The following is a 19622-nucleotide window of genomic DNA, read 5'->3' as shown; positions in this document are numbered from 1 at the left end:
CAGACCACAACAGCCGAAAGCCATAGACAGTAGAATACAGACACAGGCTCAGTAATTGAGTCGGCTTCACCTGTATTGTATGTCTGGCACAAAGGCTGCGTAGTTTAGGGCCAACGAAAATAAAAAATAAAAAAATAAAAGAAAATCCCAATGCATAATTGAATATGTTTTGACAATAATGTCGCCAAATGAACTGAAGGGACCCCGATTCACATTTGTAAATTGAATAAATAAATTGCATAAATTTTGCAAAAGCCTCTCCGATTATTTTTGCAGCAAATCAATATATTTATTTGTTTGACTTTTGTTATTATTTCGCATGTGCAGGCTTTTTGTTGTTGTTGATTTAAGCTTTACACAATTTCCAATGAACTGCAATTATGCTTCTTCTTTTTTTTGGCTGATATGGAAAATTGAAAATTAATGGAAAAAAAAAACAAATGAAAATGTTTCAATTAAATAAGAATTAACACATCAATTGAATTTCGCTTATTTTATATTGTTGCAATTAGAGTACGTAGAATGTATTTTCCATATGCTTGGCTGCAAAATACCCTGTATTTATTGCTTAAGTACCCTAACACGACGTTACATTTTTAGCTATCCTCAAGTCATTTTGCTTAATCAGAGTTATTTACTCAAAGCCGAGTCGTAGAAATGTATATAAAATATTTTAGTTATGCTCTTCTCAAAAACTGGTCTACTGAATTCCAAGTAGATTTAAAAATTTAATTTTTTTTTTGCCTGTATAAAATCCAGTATATTTTTGTTTCGCGCGAATCCTGATGCAGTCGACCGCAATCCACCTCGCAGCACTCGTGAGTGGAGAGCTTGCACATGCTGAATGCCAAGCAATTTAAATTTCGTGAGCTAGTTAATTGAAACGAAAAAATTCGATAGCCGAAAAGAGTTCAATGTCAGATATCATGGATTGTTGGCCAAGGCCGCGTCAGCCGGATTCGCATTCAGGGTCGGCTAGAAATCCTTGGAAGGATAGCATGGGTATGCTTGTTGACTGAGATATTGTTACAGTTGAAGCTCTCGGTCCGCTCTCGACTGTCTTTTCGAAAAGGCTTCTCGGAAAACTGACAATTTCCTCCTTACCTCAGACTTTCTCAGTCAAAACCTTGAGTTTGGTTAAAAAACTCTTGTCTAATTACAAGTTTGAATAACTAGTTTTCGTTTATCAATCAAAGCTTTTAATATTCATAATTTAGACCCAAAAAAAAAAAAAAGATTTTGATAATTTCAAATCGGATATGACACAATCGTTCAATATAATCCAGCAGTTCGGTGTATTAGTTTAGCCGCGTCTTCTGTTCCTTACAGCGCGAACATTGTTGTTCTGCGCACGTCTATTGTTGTTTGTTGCGCGCCTGTTGTTGTTGCGTCTGGTGTTGTTGTTGCGCCTGTTGTTGGTATTGGTGCGTCTTGTGTTGTTGTTGCGCCTGTTGTTGTTGTTGTTGTTGCGCCTGTTGCTATTTTGCCTGCGCCTGTTGTTGTTGCTGGCGTTTGGTCGGCGAATGGGTGTTCTGCGTGTCGTTCTGCGCACCGGTGCCTGAGTTGTCTCCTCCTCATCCGTGCCCTCCGTATCCGTATCCGTATCTGTATCTATGTCGGTATCAGTGCCTGAGTCAGTGTCAACGTTGGACTCGGTGCCGGTTTCAGTGTCGGTGTCGGTGCCGCTGTCAACTTCAGTATAATCATCCGTGGAGCCCGATTCTTCAGCATCGTCGTAGGCAATTTCAGTATCTTCGGTGATCTGCGCGGCTGCAAATGAGGCCCACAGGCAGAGGCAGGCCAGAAGCAGGAAACGCGAGCTGAACTTCATTATGTTAATCTTCCAAATGTCAACCTCAAATTGTCGAAATTGCAGAAGCTGCCAGCCACTTTTATAGCAAGCAGTTAATCGAAAGGCGTCAAGCATTTGTCGAATCGCAGAGCCTTTATTTGCTCAACTTGCGAGATTATAAATATGTGAATAGAACGATAGACTTTGAAATTGGGTATGGAAAAACTCCATACAATGATCAGGTGATCAAAACAATTGAGTATTAATGGAACCGACAGCTGTGCGAATTGATTCATATGCACACAAATATAAAATTTGAGAAGAACAATCATCATTAAAGTCATAATATGTTTAGGCTATGTTTGCTGCTTAAACAAAAACGACTTCATTTGTTTTTGAAATGTGTTATACACACATTATTTGGATTTAAATTTAAACTTGTGGCTGTCGGCCACGCTTTTCCTGCTAGTCTGTGAATTTAAAGTATTCACAATATTTGCAGTATAAACTAAGATATTGTAATACAAAACTTTCTTAGATTTCACTTGTGTCAATATTAAATAGTTTGTCCCGACTAACTCAAAGACTGACTTGATGGTTATCAATGCACAGCCTAAACGCTAAGGGTTAGGAAGCTTGTATTTGGATCAATATAGGGTTTTTTCGGGTAATCGGTGGTCAAAGTATAAAAAAAAAAACAAGTCGGAACAGCAAGCGTGAGTTCGCCTGCTTTGGCTTTGTATCTAGTGGGAATGACACAATAATTATAGGGACAACTTGCATTTGAAGCTATATTCATATAAGATGTGCGATGCTGCGGTTGTTCCTACTATTACGACTACTGATTATTATATTATATTGCGCTGTTTTTTATTTTGACATCGCAACAATTTCTTCAAACAACAACTTTCCTAACCCCATGAACCCAATCCTTTGATGCTCAGATCATTTACAGTCTCGGGCAGTCTATAAGCGTACTGTTTTTATATTTTAATAACATAAAATAACATCGCCATCTGCCATTAAGTCAACTGGTGAATATACCGAGATCCAAAAATGGAAACAGACCTTTATGGGTCACTGCCTGAGGATGAAAATAACTCTGTTGCCCCCAAAGTCGAAATGCCCAGCCTTTGCCCTGCCTGCAACTGCTATATAAAAGTTGCATCTGCCGAACAAGAGCAACAGTTACCTCAACTGCTCTACGATGCGCATCTTCTGGTTGTTCGGCTTATTGACAGCTCTTCTGGTGGCTCAAGGGCCTGGGGCCGGCGAGGCGAGCTGTGCGTGTGAAAGGACAACGACGCCGTGTCCTACGACAACGACGACGTGTCCTACGACAACGAAGACGTGTCCTACGACAACGAAGACGTGTCCTACGACAACGTCGACGTGTCCTACGACAACGACGCCATGTCCTACTACAACAACGCCATGTCCTACGACAACAACAACGACCACAAAGAAACCGTGTGAAACGACCAGGAAGCCGACTCCTCCAACAGAAAAACCAACAAACCCACCGACAACGAAGCCGACTCCAACGACAGAAAAACCATGTGAAACGACCAAAAAGCCGACTCCTCCAACAGAGAAACCGACAAACCCACCTACAAAGAAGCCGACTCCTACGACAGAAAAACCATGTGAAACGACCAAAAAGCCTACTCCTCCAACAGAGAAACCGACTAAACCACCAACAAAGAAGCCCACTCCTCCAACAGAGAAACCGACAAACCCAACTACAAAGAAGCCGACTCCTACGACAGAAAAACCATGTGAAACGACCAAGAAGCCGACTCCTCCAACAGAGAAACCGACAAACCCACCGACAAACCCACCGACAAACCCACCGACAAAGAAGCCCACTCCTCCAACAGAGAAACCGACAAACCCAACTACAAAGAAGCCGACTCCTACGACAGAAAAACCATGTGAAACGACCAAGAAGCCTACTCCTCCAACAGAGAAACCGACAAACCCACCGACAAACCCACCGACAAACCCACCGACAAACCCACCGACAAAGAAGCCTACTCCTCCAACAGAGAAACCGACGAACCCACCGACAAAGAAGCCCACTCCTACGACAAGGAAACCATGTAAAACGACCAAGAAGCCAAGACCACCGACTAAGAAACCATGTCGAACGACAAAGAAGCCCCGCCCACCGACAAAGAAACCATGTAAAACGACTAAGAAGCCCCGTCATACAACAAACAAACCGTGTGGAACAACAAGGAAGCCGCACCATACCACCAAGAAACCGTGTGCACCGACAAAGAAACCGAATCCTACCCCGAAGAAACCGTGCGCTACAACGAAGAAGCCGTGTGTCCCGACGAAGAAACCGTGTCGTCCGACAAAGAAGCCACAGAAGCCTGCAACTTGTAAGCCCAAATGTAAGACTCATCGCCCAACAAAGAATCGTAAGCCATCAAAAACTCCACGACCAAAATGTAAAAATCCTCGTCCACCACACAAATGTCCCCAGAAAACTGCACCACCGAAATGTAAGAAAGCCACCAGAAAAAAATGTCCTTCGCCAAAACAACCGCCAACCTGCCGTAAACCACCTCCCCGTCGACCTATCAGAAAATCACCACCAAGACGCAGACCAGCTGATCGACGACCACAAGGGAATCGTTAAGGGCACACTGAACGGGACTGTTTGAAATACTTTGATTACCTTCTACTTTTTGTTAACCTGTTTTTTTTTGTCTTATGTCATTGTTGAATTGTTTTAAAAGGTTTAGGTTACACTTGTTAATACGGGCATGTTTGTCTCGGAAACACACACACACATAGTATTCATATTAACCAATATATATTCGCAAAAAGCATTCTATTGACTTTTCTCAAATGTGCCATAGCATTTGTCGATGTGGGCAAACTTTATAGTATTCCAATTGGTTCCTTAACTTGCAACAAAATCGAAAAACTCAATAACTATCGATACATATCGATGAGTTGTCCAACTGAACTAGACAAATGAACGGGGAGGATTTTGGTGTGAATCCCCAGCTAGTCTATTATGTTTATTATTCAACAGTTTTATAAGAGCAGAAATTTTGCTGGTTCAAATACCCGGTTTGTGTTTAAGACTAACTGCCATATGAAACAATGCTATTTGAGCAACTGATCAGTGAGAGTGCTGGTTCAAATCCCCAGCTAGTGTTCATACAAGCAAAAGCCATACAAGACTATGCATCTTGAACAAGTGAGCAAAGAGGAGGCTGGTTTAACTCACCAGCTATTGCATTGTATCAGCTGAATGCCAGTTACTTGAGTGGTATTGACTAATTGGCGCTATTTTGTAACATGTTTTCTTCACTTGACAATGCTTTGTTTCTGCCGTTGAGCAACTTGAAGTTGAGCCATATGGGCCGCCAAATTCTATCGATTTCACGCCCAATTGGAGCCGTCACCCGGACAATATGCACTCGATATACTGCGTGGACAATTTGATTTACATAATTCCAATTGATGGCAATCAACTGTTGCGCATTCTCCATACGCTGGCCCCAAGCTCAAACCCCTAGTCGCAGCCGCAGTCGCAGCAGTACACAGCCTGGTAGACTAGCAGCCTGGCACCCCATCCGAACCCTTTCTGAAGTACTTTTGTCACATTTCCGCTAAGCTGCTCTGACGGTCTCGTGCCGTCTGGCCCTTCTACTCTGCTCCAGCTATCCTGTCATCGTTTTCCCAAGCCCATTTGGGGTCCTTGGCAATAATTTACGCTTGAATGACGCTTCGTTATTGCTAGTCATTGAACTTTAGCAAATGTGGGCGTGTGAGCTGTGTGTGTGTGTGTGTGTCAGTCACTGCTGGACAAGTTGGCCATAATCCATAGCGAACGAAAGAGTATTTGCCTCATATTTATAGCTGCACCTTCTGAGGGGCTGCTACACTCTTTGCTTTTGCCAGCGAGTGAAAATAACTCTTTCGTTTAATCAATAAAAACGCACATGAGAAATAATTGCTGAGCCCATCGGCAGCAACAATGACAGAAAAAGCTGTACAATTAAAAGAACTGCTATAAATTAATAATTATAAATATGCAAACAATAAATAAGAAAGCGAGGAAGACAACTTACATGACATTCCTGTTCTTTAATTTAACCAGGACGCGTGTGTTCAATTGTTTCACACGTGCACATGCAATAAACATGAACTAAAGAACAATTTAATTGCTTATTTAAGTCCCATTAACAAATTGAATGCTTATGTTAATACATCATTTGAATTTAATCATTAACTAATTGGTTTTAGCCTTATACTTGATAATCTTTGGACCTGCAAATGCGTAGATCGAACAAGCTGTATGGAGGTGGCTCAATCAAAAATCTTCATTAAATAACCGTATTTTTTAAGAAAAGCGTTTTATACTTGCTTAAAGCTGAAACAGAACGTAACAGAAAGCTTTGATTTTTTTAAGTTGCACACGTTTAAAATCCTTGGTACAAAAGAAAAGAGGTGCAAACGTTGATTTAAATAGCTTCTTGTGTAAGGTTTTACAACTAGATCAAGTTTTTGAAGCTCAAAGTTGTATTAAAGCTTTTGCGACAGCTTTTTAATACAACCTTGTGAAGCTCAAAGCTGTTTGTGAAAGCTTTTCACCACAGCCTCGCTCTATATATATGCAATAGCCAGTTAAAAAACCAAAGTGAAAGCATGGAGCTTTCGCAGCTTTCACCACAGTGCGAAAGCTTTGCACTGATGCTGCACTATATGGATCTGGACCACGCTGCGTATATGTTATTTAAGACCAGATATGCCCTTTGAATTAACTGTAGCTGTTGCTAGGACTGGATTACGAGCTGGTAGAGCAAGAACCAAAAGAATTACACCCACAAAGAGCTGCAACTGACAGTCATGACATTTATAAAGTAATATTTATAAATATATATATATTCACGTCTTGTATTACATTCAGGTTACATTAGTCCTAAACTTCTCAATTATTTTATATTTCTGTAGCCAATTTCTTCTTGCGTAGTTGCATAAATACAATGGCAAAATGTTCATATTTAGCTGTTACACAACCAACATTCGGACATAAGCTCGATGTTTCTTGTTCTCGCTCTTTCATCGAATGTATATACATTTTTTTACCACATAGCAATGCGACAACTGCAAATCGTAGATTTTCATGCGAACAATCTGTTATATATATATATATATACATATCAACATCTTACTTAAAGCCAAATAACATGTTTTATTTTTTCTCTCTCTCTTTTATCTTTCAGGTAAGTTTGCCCTTTCATTTACCTAAGACGTAAGTAGACAGTAAGTTTGATAAGCAATAGGTAAGTGGCATGTAAAAACTTTAGTTAATCGTGGTCTCCGTATACGGAGTTGCAGCCAAAGTAGGCGCCTCCGAATCTTCCAGGGAGGGCGGGTCTGCACAAAGCTATTTTAATAAACTGGGCAAACATTTGGGCCTTACCGCAGCCGGCTTTGCGGCAAGCGGCCTAATAGGCACGCTAACTTCATTATGGTTTAATTACGCAACAAGGTCTGCGGCATACATATTAAGGCCGCTATCAAGCATGCCGGCACTGCAATTTGCGAGCGCTGCCTCAGTCAAAGGGCAGCTGGCAACATGTTCAATCAATTTCATTGGCGTCCTTGCAGCTGCAACTATGAGTCTATTGGTCTATCAATAACAGAGAGTGAGCTGCGTGTCTCCCTCGCCTCTTTAACGTTTTCCCAACAATCCAAAACTAAATGGCAGAACCTTTAATTGAAATCGAAGGGCACAGCAAGCTGCTGCAAAATGTAATCAAAACTATGCATTTCACTTTCAAATGCAGCTTAAAGAAAATTGTTGTTCGCCAACGAAATTTTGCTCATTCCCTTTGAGTTAAGCGGCTTATAAATCAAAAGGCATGCGCAAATCCTAAAATGAGTCTGATAGAGCATAAATATAACTAAGTATGGCCATTATAGTTAATCTTGCTCATTAATTATTTTGATTATCCTAAGCCAGCTAATTGATTTATATTTTGAAATTCTTTAAAGTCTTTTTGGCGACCTTCCTAGACTTTATTGGAGGTTCGATGTTTAGTCTTAGGAATTTAAACAACATATTCCTTTATAATTCTTCTCAGTCGACTGAAGACGTTGACTTGGTCTATGTTTATCTTTCACTTATGGGGAACACACAATTTATATTAGTTAGTTGCGACCCGTTGCTAGATTGTTCTTGAATATCGCACAGCCGCTTTTATTGCCAGACGTAATTTCTCTGCTATCTGGAATTTGCGTTCGCCAGCAAAAGCTTCTTTTGTTTTCGACCGGACTTAGGATCGGCAATGGTGATGGCCCAAGCCGCCTTACCTGTTGCCAACAATTCAAAAACGCTTCGCCTAAGGTCCAACAGCATTTAGTTAAACATCCCATTTTTGTAATTCTGTCACAATCTTTGCGACAGTTTTATGTCGAGGCGACATTCAAGTCGAGTTTTTGACAGTTTCTGGTCACTGTCACAGTTTATTTTCCTCCGCTCCTAAATTCTTAGACCCGAGGTCTTAGAGCGCGTCCAATTGAGTGCGAAGTGAGCCCAAGGTCAGTGCGAGTATTGCCGCACAAATGAAAACTCACAAGTGTTACAATTGTTTTGTTTGGTCTGTTTGTAGTCGGTTTAATTAGATAATCGGCTTCTGTTTTCCTTTGCAGTTGCATTTCAACTATGTATTTTAGAGCTTCTGCGGGCCAAGAGCCAGTTCAAAACACTTGAACAAACACAAAACAGACCGGAGAAAGCTTTCAATATTCTTGTAATGCGTGTAATGAAAAACCTAAACTAAAGCACATTAAAGGGAAGTTTGGGCGAGAGAGAGAGAGTGAGAAATAGAGAGCGAGAGAAGCGGGAGAAAGCCAAAAGTAACCTGCTTGTTACGGGATTTATTTAGAATATTTTTTTTTTTTTTGTCTTATTTGGTTTCAACTTCTCCATGGGGAGTCGTCAAGTGCAGTAGCTGTTGATAAATGTTTGGTAATTCTGTTAATCATACGCCGTGTTGCACACGCCCCAATAAAATTCCAGTGCAGGTGCCCCCAAACCCTGAGCTTTGCAGTCATAACCTCATCAGCCATTGTTGTCTACCATTTCTATAACTAACGCGCGTCTGGGATTTCGCAGCGACGGCGGCATCAGCGGCTGCTGCTGCTGCTGCTGCTACTGCTGCTGCTGTTGCTTCCACTGCTGGTGGTGGTGGCGGCGACGGTGGCAGTGTCGTTGGTCACAACCACATCGTTAATGCTGCCAGTCAGCCAAAGGCAGCCAACATGTTGGCTAGAAGCATACTTAGCAACATGTTTGCTTTGGCCCGGGCCGCAGAAAAAACTGTAGCTATACAGAATCTCGTTTTGTTCTTGTCCCTGCGCTGATTGTATTTATTAGAGGGTGCTTTGATTGCAGACGTTATTGCAGCTAGTTGGTGGCTCTCGATACCCAGCACAGTGCTGCATTAATATTTATATGTTTTTCTTTGTGTATTGATTATTGTTATTGCTTGCAGTCTAATATTTACCCAGAGCAACTTACAATCATTTGATCTTTCAAATTCGCAGCAATAGAAAAAGTAGACAACATTTTCTATACTAAAATAATCAAGTCCAGTATGCCTTTCAATCAGGCAGCGCTCCACTGCACATCTCATTAAAAAGCCAATTAATTAGTTGGCAAAAGAATAACACTGCGAAACGGATTCGAAAAAGGTTCCTTCAAATACTTAACAAATATTGCTAAGCAGCTATATCTAACTCCTGCTGCTGCTCTCAGTCACACTGCTTCTGCTGCCCCCACTGCCAAGCCACTGCGTGCTTGACTCCTTCTGTTCATTCTGCTAATGCTGGCCATTAAGCACACAAGCACACACGTCATATAAAAAAAATACATTTAGAAATATAGTTTATAACTATATGCTTTACTTCTACTAAAAACAAACAAAAATCCCAATAATGAATTTATGTACATAGCATGCATTTGCTTTCTCTCTTTCTCCAATTAGATGTCTCACTAATGGAGCTGCAAAGTAGATAGTGTGCTGAATTTCTGTCTGGGAACACCACACAGATACTCACACATACATTGAACCGTACAATAATTCTCTCGAGTAGCCTCGCTTGAGAGCATTTGAATTTACGTTTCTGCTTTGCCATTCTTGACGACCAAATCGAAATCCTCTTATGTATGAAGTGATTTTCGTTTAGTTGGTGTCATAACCGATTTTCTAAACAATTCTTGCTCCATTTCTCTATTTGAAATATCTAAGTGCATGCAGTTTTGTGCCACTGTGCAGCATGTTGCTAGGGGTTACACTACTGCTGCTGCTGTTGTTGCTGCTGCTGCTGCTGCAGTTTATTTATTTGCTCTTGATGCTTTTGTTTGCTTTGTTTGCTCTTTTCGCAGTTGCCCACCAATCTCGTGCAGCAGCCAAACGAAGCCGAAAACTGTTAATGCCCTGCACCCATTTTCAAGGGGTACCAAAAAGATATAGAAGACTTCGGAAAGTATAATGAGTTAGATGCTTCAAATTTGTAATTATAATGTGTAGAATAAAAATTGTTTATTCATTAACTGCTAGAAATCGATAAATATCGATTTTTGCAATCAGTTCTGAAAATTTAATTTCGATCGGACTATGCACACCGATCATCGATCACCGTCATTCAGAAATGAATTTATTAAATTGTACAGCTGAAGAGAAAGAAGATGAAGAAAAGGAAGGATAAATAAGCTGCCTATGTATGTGTGTGTCTGTATGGATCCAAGAAGTGTGGAATGTTTGTAACAACCACTCGGCCATAGGATATCTTTTAGTCGTACAGTTCCGACTAAAGCACTTTTTCCTTTTATATATTATTTATTTATTTTTTTTTTTTTTTGCGAGCTGCCATGCAGCAAAAGCCGAAGAGCCAAAAAGCTGAGTCGGTGCAGCAAATGCCAGTGCCGCTGCACTTTCATTTGTCGCTCGGTGTTCGTCGCTCGTCACTCGCAACATGTTGAAAGCGAACGTTAGGCGAACCGAACCGCAGCCGAGTTGCGACTCGTTGTTGGCTCGTCGCAAGTCACGAATCGCTGCCGCTTGTCAGTTGCGTAGCAAACGTCTAGCGTGAAGGTTTAGTAGCAGCGACTAGCAGAGCTAAATAGAAACCGGCGGCAGTAGCAGCAGCTAACTACCAGCAGCAGCAGCAGCAGCACGTGCATACAAAAGCATCAGCAAAATCATCATCAGCAGCAACAATTGCATCAAGCATCAAGCGACAACAACAGCAACAACTTTAACGTGCCCGTGTGTAAAGTCGAGTGTTTTGCCATTTCTAGCCTCAGCACGATTGCTATATGGTATTTTTTTGTTTTTGTTTTGGTTTGATTTTTTTTTTTTTTTTTGTTGTGTGTCGCGTTTTGAGTGCAAAAGGTGCTATGAAAGGGAATCAAAGTGCACAGCCCTGGAAATGTGATGTGCGTGTAATGGCGAAGCCATCGCGAGACTCTCTCTAAGATACTTGCTAGCATTTTGTGCAACAGCCAATAACAAAAACAAAAACAAAAACAACAAGAACAACAACAACAAAGAAACATTACTTGTTGCAGGGCACAGAATCCATAGAATCAAAAAATATATAAACAAATAAATGCCGTGTACTGTTTTTTTTTTTTTTTTTTTTTTCTATTGTGGCACACAGATCGTGTTGGTGACGTTTTCATTTTGCCATTTTTTGTTTTGGGCGCCACCTTGGCCATATATGAGCACAATGATTAAGGTATACCATGTCGACTATGTGGCCCATATATGGTTGTTACAGTTTATGTATACGGCCCAAGCTCTGAGCACGGCCCAGAGAATCGAAAAGTTGTCAAAGGCAGCTTTGTCTTTAGTGTGGGCGTCTCTCATTTCAGGCAATTCCCGATTTATTGCATCAAATTAATTGCTTTTATTGATTGTTGTTGTTTGTTTAGCATCAATTTTAAGCCGCTGCCTGGGAAATTTATATAGTTATTTATGGCCAGATAGCGAGAGAGAGAGAGAGAGAGTGAGAGTGAGAGTGAGAATGAGTGAGTGAGAGAGAGAGAGAGAGAGAGAGAGAGAGAGAGCGAAGCGATTTGGTGTTAGACTAAATTTGTGCAGTATTTCGCGGATTATCGCTATGATCTACCTTGCTGAAACTTCGGTCAGGTGGGCCCACAGATAAGCAAAATTTCAATTAATCACAATGATTAATGTTAGCCTTAAATGACAGCCAAAAAACCAGAAGAAACAAAAATTGTTAGAAGCAAGCAGCCTCCATTTAACCAGATAAAATCTAGATAGTCAAGCTGTCGCTGGGCTGCCAGCCGTTGTCAACCGGCCAAGAGTCCATATATGTGGCATGACTCAAAGAAATCAAATTCAAAAGCTAACACACGGCAATAATATATTTTTCATATCACTTGCTATCAATTAGCGCTAGAAACCCGTCAATTCTGAAGAGCGATACGACACATGCTCTTGGCCAACTATTAAGGGGTTGTGGTGGGTGAACGCTAGGGGGCTGGGGAGGGGGGCTGCGTTGCTGTGTAGTGTATTGGACATAAGTAGCAACAAGAGTTGATAGAGAGAGAGAGAGAGAGAGAGAGAGAGAGCGAGAGAGAGCGAGAGAGAGATTAAGAGAGGGAGAATGATATCGTTGTCCACATTTTCTTAGAGAATTGGTCGCCTTAGCCCAGGCAGGCGAAAATGCGGCCGTCTGTCTACGAATTTTTGGCAGCAATCAAAATTATTGGACGGCCCCCAAAACAAAGGAAAAGAACAACAACAACAACGGCGAGAGCAGTAAACGCATTAAAACTACAATGTCTAGAAAAATTAACACATATTTTTGCGGCAGCCGAAAACTATTTTAAAATATTCATCAAGCGAAAAATGAAAAGCGAAAAGCAGTCTACAATTTTGCAACACATCTCACCGTAGTTCAAATGCCCTACAAATCTTATAGAGGTCCTAAGTGCAGTTGTCAATATCTGTAGCCCTCATGTATAAAAAACAAACCTTTTTTTCTTGTTCCTATAATATACTTCCCGTCTTAAAGGATTATCAGATTATATTCTAGAGTATGGCTTTTATCTTATAGAATTCATCGCAGTGACTAAAGCGTATATTCCCTGCGCAATTGTATCTTATCGCATATATAACTTAAATATATCAGCTTTGATTACAAACGTTTCTATTTTTTTTTTTTTTTTTGTTATTTTTACTATTTCCGAACTTAAGTTCCCCAAAATCCTCCAAATATATAAACACATGATATAGCAAAACTAGATATGCTCACCAGATCATATTAAAGTCTAATATGGCATTTCAGAGCGGGATTATAAATACATTTAATTTATTTATAGCAAGCCCAGCTATTTATCAGTCTGTCATATATATTGTTTTTTTTTTTTTTTTAATAATAATACATTCAAATAGATAACAAACAAAAAACAAAAGGCTCAGTTCTTAAAAGTTCTTAAGTTCTTTTACGCGGCTTATTCAATTGTTGCCACTGTGACAAGTCAGGCAATAGCATTGATGTACTCAATGCAGGGTATGCCACAATATTGTCTGTGGAAATTCATCAAATTGTTTTCAGTTCTTGGGTTTTTGTTTTTGGGGCAATGCTAAGTGCTTGTGTCGCATAATTCACGCACAGCGTAGTGCAACAAAGTGTGCGTAGTTGTATCTCATAGATACGCATTAAGCGTTTTGGGTGTCACTGGCTCTACCCCCTCCACTCTCCCTCTCTATCTGCCTCACTCTCTCCCTCCCTCTCTCTCTCTCTCACTCTCTTTCTCTCCCTTTCTCTATGTGTATCTGTGAGTCTTTGTGTGCTGGTTTGCAGCTGGGCTTGGGATTAGAATTTCATTTCGGTGGCCATTAGATGTGAAACTTATTTATTTATAAACACACACAACGCGCAGTCGAGTGTATGAATTCTGTGCTCTGAAACAACGAAGACAGGCGACAAATTTTACGATAAAAATAAAAATAAACCAAAAGCAAACAGCGACCAAATCCGCTGGCCAGCCAAAGCCAAAAGGTGTAAAACAAGGACATAAAATATTTAACGAAAAATTAGAATGAACAAAAGAACGCAGAAAAAAAAAACAAAAAACTAATAACGAACCACCTAAAGAATATCATAATAATATTAATAACATGAGCAAAAGCCATTCTCCGTGTTTTCACTGTGTGCTTAAAATTAATTCATTCTTTTCTACTCTTTGCGCGTTAATTTCAACAGTTTTGGCCGCTTTTGCTGCCTTCAAAGCGGCCGCTTACCAAATTCCAGACAAGCATACCAAAAAATCTCTGAAAAGAAAATAAAAAAAAAAACATCACGCATACGCATAAGTAAAAAAAAAAAAAAACAACACAAAACCAAAAGCTAAAAAGCAATTAAAAACGAAACAAATTGTGCCGTAAGTCAAGTTGGGGGCACTCGCCCAACTACCACACACCGAACCCCACAAGCAACTGCAAAAAAAAAATAAATAAAAAATACATTTCAAAAAATAAGGAAAATAAAAAACAAAAAAAAAAACAACATACGCATCGCAACAACAGGAAGGTCGTCAGAAACAGCGATACAAAAGGTAATTTAACAGCAAACGGAATATAAACTACAAATAATGTAATTAACTTTAAAATAATTAAAAAACTACAAATTGCAACTGAAACTCAAACTTAAACTCCAACTCGAAGCGCAAAACTGAAAATTCAAACGAAGACTGCAATTGAAGCTCGCAACACTCGAAATTTTGTGCAAAATATATTCGCACAACAGCTAAGGAAATATGGATCACACATCACGCATCCGCCATGTGTGCCCATCGAGAGTACAGGATATTTGTCTGTGCTTGTGTTGTTCTTGTTTGCATGTTCAACATTTGCACTTGGTTGCATTTAATTCAATTTGCGGTTCAATTTTGTTAGCCAACATCTCTTGCTCGAAAGGGAAAGTTCAATACGTTATATACCGAATAATATATACATATATAGCAAATATTTACTGTGCCTTATGCGAATGCAACGCCACGGATCTCATATTGTTGCCCAAATACAATAATTATGCACATTTGCGACCATATTCATATAGTTTTCAGCTAAATTGGATCTGCCGAAATTATTGCAATTTGCTGCAATCTAATTAAATGCGGTATATCATCAGCGTCTTTGACCAGGCTCACTATTTCTTGGGTCCCAATACATTTCACTTGCATTCCAATTGAAAAGCGAACAAAATTTCACACCTATCGATCAATAAAATTAAAGAGCCTTTTAAAGCTTATGTTACTTGACAAGATGCCAAATTGAGTTTTCTTTGCTGCACGGCTTCTGTCAAGTAATCGTCAACAATTGTGTTGGCGACACCTCAACGACAGCCTGACAGGGCATGCTGATATTTAATGAAACGCATAGTGAACTGTCAGCTCCCAGATGTTTATTTTTCGTAAGCTGCTGACATACGTCTGCATATTTACATGTATGTGCATTCTTCTTCAGGCAGACGTAGTGCATGCTAACTTTGCACAGGCAGCTAAGGCTGCTGAATAAATTGTTAAAATGCTTGTTAACTTTGACAGTTACTTGACTAAATACTGAAAGAACTAAATAGTTGACTAAATCCAGAGAGGTGACATCGCAAGCTTAATTTGATGCATTCGCTTCGGTGGATACATTCGCAATTATACAATTCTTAAGTTTATCCAAGCTGTAAAGACGTCCAAAAGTTGATTAACTTGCAAATCATTTGTGCATTAGATTGATAACAACGATTCCAGCTAATTTGATTCAATTAAAGGCCCATGCATGCATTTTCTATGTGACTTTAAGTGTTTACACATTCACGCACACGCACACACACACACATACACACACACACACTTACTTGCAGTCAGGCGTCAAAGCTGAGGCGCCACTTGTAAGTCTCCCACACACACGCACACACACAAGCACGCACACCCAACTGCAAATGCAATTGCTGCAGCTTCTTCCGCTGCCGTTGATGAGCCAGATAATTGCCACATGATTGCCTTGTAATTTATACAATGCCGCACATAAGTTAGCCCACTTGCTACCTATTTGCGGTTTGATGATTTATTTTTCATGCATTTGATATGGTTGGCACTTAAGGTATATATATATAAGTATATAAATATATATATATTTATTTTGGACGGACTGTTTTGCCTACGGAGTTAATCACGTTGGAGAAATGCGACACGTTTCATAATCGTATCGCTGGCCGCTAAAGCTGTTTAAAGCAGCAGGTCTTAGCCAGGCCCGATAAGATAACTGTGCTCGCCCACGGGCACTAGATAGTTGAAAACAGCAGCGACTTAAGACTCGGGTCTCAAGTATTGGGCCGCAACACGCACAAATTGTTTGCACTGTGCGACAACTTTTAACCCGAATCGCGTACAAGTTGCATGGAGTACAATGTGAATGATTGTTCCAGTAGCTGAAATCTGAAAATCAATTAATAGGCGACATTGTGGCTGTGCAGCATACTTTTATCAGCCGACATCCAGGCTAAGTTTGCCACCCCCTTCCCACGTCCCGCACTGTTGCGCTCTCTTTTCGAGATTTTAGCTGTTTGATAAGCTGCGACGCCTGTGTGCGTCGATTGTGATAAGATTGAGATAAAGTGTTAACTTTAAACATATGCCACATTCTAAATATACACTCTCAATAGACGTCTGTGCGTGTATGTGCTTACTTCTCGACATGACTGTGCTTACTGCTGACTGCTGACTGCCAACTGCCACACTGCCACGCTGCTAACTGCGAACTGCCAAGCGGCTGAGACGACGCCCTGCACTCGTCACAAGTGGCCTGCACTTCAGCGGCACTTAAAGGATTTGCATTTACACAGTGTCAATTACTGTTATGCAATTGCGACGGGCAGCCCACTCGAAAGCCATAGCCAATCCGTTCGCTATCTAATACTTTACCGAGCAGACACTCTCGCTCTCTGCCTCTGCCGCTGGCTTACTTTAAATACATTTTGCAGTTGATTGGCAAATTAAGACAAATTTGTTGAAAATTGCTCACATTTTGTCATAGAAAATTGCAAAAAAAAAAAAATAAAAACTGTTTGCCTGGCAGCTAAAAGATGGCTGTCTATAAATTGTGGGTGGGCTTTTTCGTTTTGGGTGATTGCTCGGTTGCTTGATTGCTTGGCTGTGCGTGTGGCATATGCGTCTTAAGGGCAATTTACATCCAAATGAATGAAGCAAGCATCGACTGACGGCGAGGTTTCGCATACGTCCGACACACACACACACACACACACAGAGTAACACACTCTGCCATTTATTTTCCCATCTGAAGTACACGGCTAATATGAAATGTAAGCATTGCGTTCTTTATAACCTTTTCTTACGCAATTGCAACAGCGTAAAATGCCACAGAACTCCCACTTGCAACTTGTGGCTACAGCTGCAACAGGATCCATTCAAAAGGCTGTATTTATTTCATTCATATGCGTAATTGGTTTGAAACTGACGTTTGCTACTGCAAGTCCTCACATTCAGCACATTGTGGCTAGATCCATGACCGGTGCGTGCTTATACAAACTTATACAAATGTTGCTCAGTATCCATTGAACATGTGTAAATATGATTACCATGGCTGTGTGGTTGAACATGCACACAATTAACAATGAAATAGGTGCAATTTCCTAAGGAAATATATCTTCGCATACCATGCGCAGTTCGAGCTTATCAGTTTTTTCAATATCTTTTCCCATTTCCATATAAAGTCGATAAGTATCTATTTTGAAGTTTGATTTTTGAAGTTTTATTCGAAGCTCATAAGTGTACACAGACTTAAGGTATTTCATTTTTGTATGTGATATTAACGCCCTGGATATATCATCAGAATCGAAATAAAATATTCCATTATGGTTTAGATTCGGCTCGTCTTTGGGCAACACATCCGCTTCAAGGTTCAATTCGAAGTAAGCAGGAAAAATAAATAAAAAGGAAATCCGCTTCATATCGACTGACAGCTTTCCCATGTATTGCAATTTTCATAAAAACACTTCAAGGCCAGAGTCAAACATTTCATATAGAACCGAATCCACTTGAATGAGCGTGTGACTTTAAAGCCGCCCAAATTTCTCATGGTTCAAGAAGCATATGTCACCTTAATTGGAAAACATGCTGTTGTTTATATTATAGTCACACGTTATACAACACTCAGACCTAATGAATGTGTTCACGGCTATTAAACACTTAATAAATACCTAAGTAAATGATTAGTATAAATTGTTCTATTTGAAGAATGTTTTCTCTTATAAACGACTATTTCAATCAAAACCAATCGCTTTTGTGATAAAGTGAAAATCTATTGCGACACTCTCAATAATTGCTGGCATCAAATTACGCTTGAATAATCAACATGATTCAGTTTTATTCGTTGTTGAGCACTTGATGTCGAATAAATATTCGTGGCTCTTCGTTTGCCACCGACCATCCCGCCCAGCCCGATGTCAATCATTCATTTGGGCTGGCAAGTATATTTATTTGTACTTAGCATTTCCATCTAATTTGTCACTCAAGTTGCCTGTGCAAAACAATTTTCCTCAATTTTCGTGCATTCACTTAGCATTCACTTTGTACTCACAACACTGTTCGTTATTTTCAATTAACGTTGCTTTTCCTCGTGCTGGCATTTAGCTGGTCGGGCACTAATTGCAAATTAAATTCATCATATTTTATAATGTCGAGCCGAATTGTTGCTGTTGTCGTGCATATGTCTGGCAGCGCTGCCAGTCTTGCCACTGGGTTAAAATTGTTTAATTTGCGATATTGGTAAAATTGTTGGTGGCCATAAAATGGCTGACTTTTGGCCATACAAACTTTAACTTGACACAAATTGCAGGCCCTAATTTGCCATTAGCACGCCACGACAACAACAACAGCAGCAGCAACAAAAAGAACAACAACAATAATAACAATAATGTCCAGCACAATAAATGACTACCGACAGGTTGGCAGCTTCGATTTGTGTCTCAGTTTGGCATTTTTTTTTTGTCTCTCTCTTTTTTTTATGCAAAATGGTTGCCCAACCTGAACCTGAGACCACACAAAACCTATAAATAATCAATATGTGCGTGCATGTGTGTGCACGCGTGCGTGTGTGTGTGTGTGTGTGTGTGTATGTGCCGTGGGAACATTTATGGCTGCCATTTTCTATTGGACGAGTTTATGCAACATGCCAAAAAGTGAGGCTCGCATATTGATTGATTAGACAGGTTTATCAGTAGCACGATTGCCAAAATCTATTCATTATTTGTTGCCCCCGACGTGTCTAATTTAATGACAAAAACTTTTCAGCTGTTATTATATGGCCGTGTGTCTAGCCGTGTGTGTGTGTGTGTGTGTGTGTGTGTGTGCCGATGTGTACATTAATGTGCCGCCTTTTAAGTGAGGCATACGCTGCAGCTGCAACCCTTAAATTTACAACTAAGCTAAGCTACCCGGTGCGTATAATTGAACACGAATTATGTGAAAAGAAATGTCACACTCACGTATACACACACACACAGGCAACAGCTTTAAAATATTTGTAAAATGAAATATTGCGTTTACGCACAATTGCCTTATATTGAGGGAATGTTAACAAGTGAAGTTCACAACGCAATTCTATTCCACTTGAGGTTATAATTAAAGCTCATAAATGAGTTAACATAAGATTTATAAGTTTTATAAGTTGAAAACAACTCAAAGTTAGTTCAATAAGCCCATTCGAGAAAGTTTCTCGTTGACAAACTTAGACTGGCTGGACTT

At 40.0% G+C, this 19622-nt stretch overlaps 2 protein-coding genes across 11 annotated transcripts in view; both read left to right on the top strand.

Moving 5' to 3' along the window:
- dnc (phosphodiesterase dunce) overlaps positions 1-19622 on the top strand; it is a 210619-nt gene that overhangs the window by 68900 nt on the left and 122097 nt on the right. For 3 of the 9 annotated variants that reach the window (XM_015169138.3, XM_015169135.3, XM_015169139.3), the window contains exons 1-2: positions 10901-11150; positions 14069-14420. The exons of 5 other annotated variants lie outside the window; for them this stretch is intronic. The gene's annotated coding sequence lies outside the window, so the exon portion shown is untranslated. Of the gene's footprint in view, positions 1-10900; positions 11151-14068; positions 14421-19622 lie in introns of those variants that run through there. One more of the 9 variants, XM_032440243.2, reaches the window with a different exon arrangement.
- On the top strand, positions 2838-4663 carry Sgs4 (Salivary gland secretion 4). Of its 2 annotated transcripts, none has more exons than XM_032440248.2 (2): positions 2838-4194; positions 4287-4663. In XM_032440248.2, coding segments are annotated over exons 1-2 (1197 nt in total). In that variant the 5' UTR covers positions 2838-2999; the 3' UTR covers positions 4289-4663. The 2 variants fall into 2 exon arrangements, with proteins under 2 accessions (XP_032296139.1, XP_032296138.1); XM_032440247.2 differs by having other exon boundaries at positions 2838-4221.

This window comes from Drosophila virilis, chromosome X (assembly GCF_030788295.1).
Source record: "Drosophila virilis strain 15010-1051.87 chromosome X, Dvir_AGI_RSII-ME, whole genome shotgun sequence".
NCBI lineage: Eukaryota > Metazoa > Arthropoda > Insecta > Diptera > Drosophilidae > Drosophila > Drosophila virilis.
Note: the sequence above shows the minus strand (reverse complement) of the source record. Positions and strands in the feature narration are given on the sequence as shown.